Raw genomic sequence first — 4,521 nt, 5'->3', positions numbered from 1 at the left:
TTCCTGCTCAGAACGGGGCGCCCTGGGGGGACGGCTCGCGGGGGAGGCTGAGTCCCTGCCCCTTGTTCACTCCCATCATTGTGGTCCCACGTTAGGGCACGGGGATGGGGTGCGGGCCTCCCAAAGGGCAGAGCCACCGAGACCCCGGCCCTTGCGGAAAGGCAGAGCAGGGCTGTCCTGTGAATGTCGCCACGCGCGCAGCCAGCACGTGGGCTGCGGTCCGCACGGCAGCTGCAAGGCGGCCTCTTTTTCTCGGGTCCCAGGGGAGCCAGGCCGCCCCGGGAGCCCCGGCCTGCCTGGCATGCCCGGCCGCAGCGTCAGCATCGGGCACCTCCTGGTGAAGCACAGCCAGACGGAGCAGGACCCCATGTGCCCCGTGGGCATGAACAAGCTCTGGAGCGGATACAGCCTGCTGTACTTTGAGGGCCAGGAGAAGGCCCACAACCAGGATCTGGGTAGGTACCGCCTGCCAAGCTCGGCCAGCCCCGCTGGGCACAGTGAGGTCGCTGAGTCCTCAGAAGGCACTGAGATGCCCCCAGCCTGGGGTCGGGAAGCAGACTCTGCCTCGTAGCCCTCAGCGGCCTCCGCAAGCTCACGCGGCCCAGCCTCTCGCTGCCCCGTCCCCTGGAGGCTGCCAGCAGTTCCCCGTCATTCTTGCTTCTTGCCCCACGGTGTATAAGTCAGGCCGGGGCCGTGAGGGGCTGGGAGGCACGTAGAACCCCGCAGCGTGGATATGGGGGCGTGTGTGCTGCTATTTATCCAAGGAAGCCTGGTTGTCAAAAGGAATTTAAAAGACCTAACAGCCCATTAAAAAACATGGCCAACACATACTAAAATTGGGGGCTTGGAGGGAGGGTGGCCATGTGTGTGGTGGGGAGACCTGTTGGGCTGAACCCGATGATTTGTGCACCTTCCCGTCTAGATAAGTTTTGTTTGTTTTTTTTTAAGTGAGACATAGCAGACAAGAGTAAGGGCCTAAAACAGCAGAGACAGGGCAAGGCCAGCACAGGGCCCGGCAGGCCTCAGAGAGCAGAGCAGACACCTGGCTCTCAGCTGGAAAGCAGTCAGTGTGAAAGGGGAAATAACTCACTCTGGCCCTAAGATGAAGTTGGTGGAGTTATTTGGGGGGCACAGTAACCAGAGTCCCTCTGGGAGGCACCTGGGTGCCGTGAGCCAGGCCCCCATCTGGGATGCCATCGGTGGGTGCTGGGGCCTGGTGCTTTAAGACCCCCTGACACGGGCCTTACCAGGGTGCTATTCGCCAAGTTGCCCCTCCCTCTGACCCAGCCTGGTCCCGAGGTGTGTGGGAACCTCGGAAGGGCACAGTGCCAGTGGAGTCAGCCCCTGAGGGATTGGAAAGCCCGAGCCCGCCCTCCACCCTGCCCCGCACATGGCTGAACCCCACAGGGGGCCTGGAGGGGCATCTTCCCGGCACGCTCAGCCGTGACGGTCCCTCCCTGCACCGCAGGGCTGGCGGGCTCCTGCCTGGCCCCGTTCAGCACCATGCCCTTCCTGTACTGCAACCCTGGCGATATCTGCTACTACGCCAGCCGGAACGACAAGTCCTACTGGCTCTCCACCACCGCCCCACTGCCCATGATGCCTGTGGCCGAGGAGGACATCAGGCCCTACATCAGCCGCTGCTCCGTGTGCGAGGCCCCGGCCGTTGCCATTGCCGTCCACAGCCAGGACGTCTCCATCCCCCACTGCCCGGCTGGATGGCGGAGCTTGTGGATCGGATATTCCTTCCTCATGGTACGTGGTGCTTGCCTGCTCTCTCTCAGCCCGCGGGCCCAGGTGCAAACTGAGTTCCTCTCCCCAGCTACATCCTGGCCTTTGTAAGACTAATCAGGGCAGTTGTTCAGGTTGTGCACTGCACAAGGGCACCTGGCCCAGGGGAGGAGTGAGAGCTGGAATACAGCCTGCACTTTGCTCATTGAGCCGTGTTAGGCCTGGAGCTGTCCCCACCCAGAAGGGACCCATTAATTTGCCACCAGGCCTTTGTACAGCCTTAATTAGGATAAATTTGGCTATCATGATAGCATCCCTTACAATTTTCCTGTTTACCATCAGAGGGAGAAAGGAAAGTCCAGTGGGGAGGGTGGGTCTTGTATTGCATTTATATTTATTATGACTGTCGTAATTCCACTGTATTGACCAGATGCCCAACGTGTTAAATATTTCATAAAATATTAATAACATTATATATAATATATATATATATATATATATAAATACCAAATTTGCTAATCTTATCAAAACAACAGGGAAAAAAAACCCTGGATTCTGGAAAAGGAAGGAGAAGACAAACAAGTGTTGATTTTTTAACATTTTTTAAGGTATCGCTGCTGCAATGATTTGAAACAACAGGATACTAAGTTCTGTGCTGGGACAGGCAACTGTCTGCTTTTCAGGAGCTAATCATGTCAGGGGGCTTTGGTGGATGGACAGAGCTCTGGTCCCACCGAGAAATTCGAAAATTAAAAACGAGCCTCTTCCTTGTGAAGGGAGCGATTACACTGTATCCAGAAAGGTCAGACGGCCCTTCTTTTATTAGCAATTACATCTTGAGCTGTGTCACGGGATAAGGGATAAGCACACATGATCCTCAGTAAGCGCCTCCTGCCATCCTGGCCCTTGACACCCCCAAGGCGGGTGACAAGAGGACCATGGTCCCCTCGCCCCGCTGTACAACCAGGGCGGCACTGATGGGCTGCCCACACCTTCCCTTCCAAGAACACGGAAGCACCTGCTGGCACAGACGCCGGAGAGCCAGCACACGGCTTAGTGTCCCCCTGCCTGTCTGGGGGACGGTCCCTGTCTTGTCTGCACACAAGACACGCTTTGATCCATCGCTGCCACAGCAGCAAAGACGTCGGCCCCCCCTTACCTCAGTGATCCCTCTCAAAGCTGGTCTGGTGGCGACTGTAAGTCTCCAGCCGGCCATCGGTTTACTTTTTCCTTTCGATTCAAATGAGGTCCTCACAGGCCGAGTGTCCAATGAGTGATTCTCTTAGGAGACATCAGCTGCTTGAGTCCCAAAGCCAGAGGCTTGTCCTCTGAGGCGAGCACATTGGAAAAGGGGTGTGTGTGTGCATGTGTGTCTGCACGCGCGTGTGTGTGTGCACATGCGTGGGGGGACCAGCGGGGCCCCGGCTCTTTCAGGCCAAAGCGGGGCCTGAGATGCCCCTTGAAGACGCGCCTGCTTGTCTCTGTCGACAGCACACAGTAGCTCTGTTTCGGAAGGCTTCCGCATTCTGTGAGCAGAAAACTATTCAGAGGTTTTTGTTCTTTGCTGCTTCATTTGAAGAAAAGGTTAAACTGGGCTTCTGCCCAAATATCTCACAGGACAGCCTCTGCTGTGTGTGCCCTGCCCACCGTGGCTGAGGTGTTCCTGTTCTAAATTCGCGGGTTCTGACACCACACTTAGCACTGGGCTGGCTGGACCGAGCCAGATGACACGTTTTAGAGAGAAGCTTTGAGATCCGGGGCCCCGCCATGCCCCTTCCTAAAAGCTAAACATGTTTATGAAACCAAGAGAAAGTAGAACTTGAAAGTGGCAAAGAAAATACCCTCCAACACTTGGCCAGGTCTCCCAGGCAGAATCATCTCAAGCAACCAGTTGCTAATTGAACAACCCTCTGATTGAAAAAAAACGAATTACCCTAGTATTACGTGTTCACTGTAGAAAAATCAGCAAGTAGAGCTTTTCTTTAAAAAATAATAAAATTCAAAGCACCCGTACTCCCCCTTCATAAACGTTAGCAAAGGAGGAGGGCAAGAGGCACTTTGGTGCTTAATTTTTTTTGTTTTTTCTTTTGTTTTGTTTTTTTGGCTGCGCCGCACGGCTTGCGGGATCTTAGTTCCCCGACCAGGAATCGAACCTGGGCCCTCGGCAGTGAGAGCTCAGAGTCCTAACCACTGGACAGCCAGGGAATTCCCTGGTGCTTACTTTTAATAGACCCTCTGGTTCTGACCCACATGTTGATTTTATTTTTTTTAATTTACTTTATTGAAGCGTAGTTGACTTACAACGTTGTGTTAATTTCCACTGTACAGCACAGTGACTCGGTTATACACATACTGACTCGGTTATACACATACACACATTCATTTTAATATTCTTTCCCCTGACGGTTTATCCCAGGATATTGCACAGAGCCCCCTGTGCTCTACAGCAGGACCTTGCTGTTTTATTTTTCCTTTAAAAGAAAAAGTTAACGTGTCGGCATCTCTTCCGCCCCGTCCCCCTACCCTGCACAGCACACAGCTGCGGGCGACGAAGGGGGCGGCCAGTCGCTGGTGTCACCGGGCAGCTGCCTGGAGGACTTCCGAGCCACGCCATTCATCGAGTGCAACGGCGCCCGAGGCACCTGCCACTACTATGCCAACAAGTACAGCTTCTGGCTCACCACCATCCCCGAGCAGAGCTTCCAGGGCACACCCTCGGCCGACACGCTCAAGGCCGGCCTCATTCGCACACACATCAGCCGCTGCCAGGTGTGCATGAAGAACCTGTGA

The 4,521-nt window shown here is 55.0% G+C and overlaps 1 protein-coding gene across 1 annotated transcript in view; it reads left to right on the top strand.

Moving 5' to 3' along the window:
- The window catches only part of COL4A2 (collagen type IV alpha 2 chain), a 125,255-nt gene extending 120,734 nt beyond the window's left edge, over positions 1-4,521 (top strand). Inside the window, exons 44-46 of the mRNA XM_007455325.1 lie at positions 264-455; positions 1,469-1,755; positions 4,264-4,521. Coding sequence (XP_007455387.1) covers positions 264-455; positions 1,469-1,755; positions 4,264-4,521 — 737 coding nt within the window. The remainder of the gene's footprint in view (positions 1-263; positions 456-1,468; positions 1,756-4,263) is intronic.

The sequence above is a fragment of the Lipotes vexillifer genome, unplaced genomic scaffold (assembly GCF_000442215.2).
Source record: "Lipotes vexillifer unplaced genomic scaffold, Lipotes_vexillifer_v1.1 scaffold132, whole genome shotgun sequence".
NCBI classification, from domain to species: Eukaryota; Metazoa; Chordata; class Mammalia; order Artiodactyla; family Lipotidae; genus Lipotes; species Lipotes vexillifer.
The sequence above is the reverse complement of the archived record's forward strand: the minus strand, read 5'-3'. Positions and strand labels throughout refer to the sequence as shown.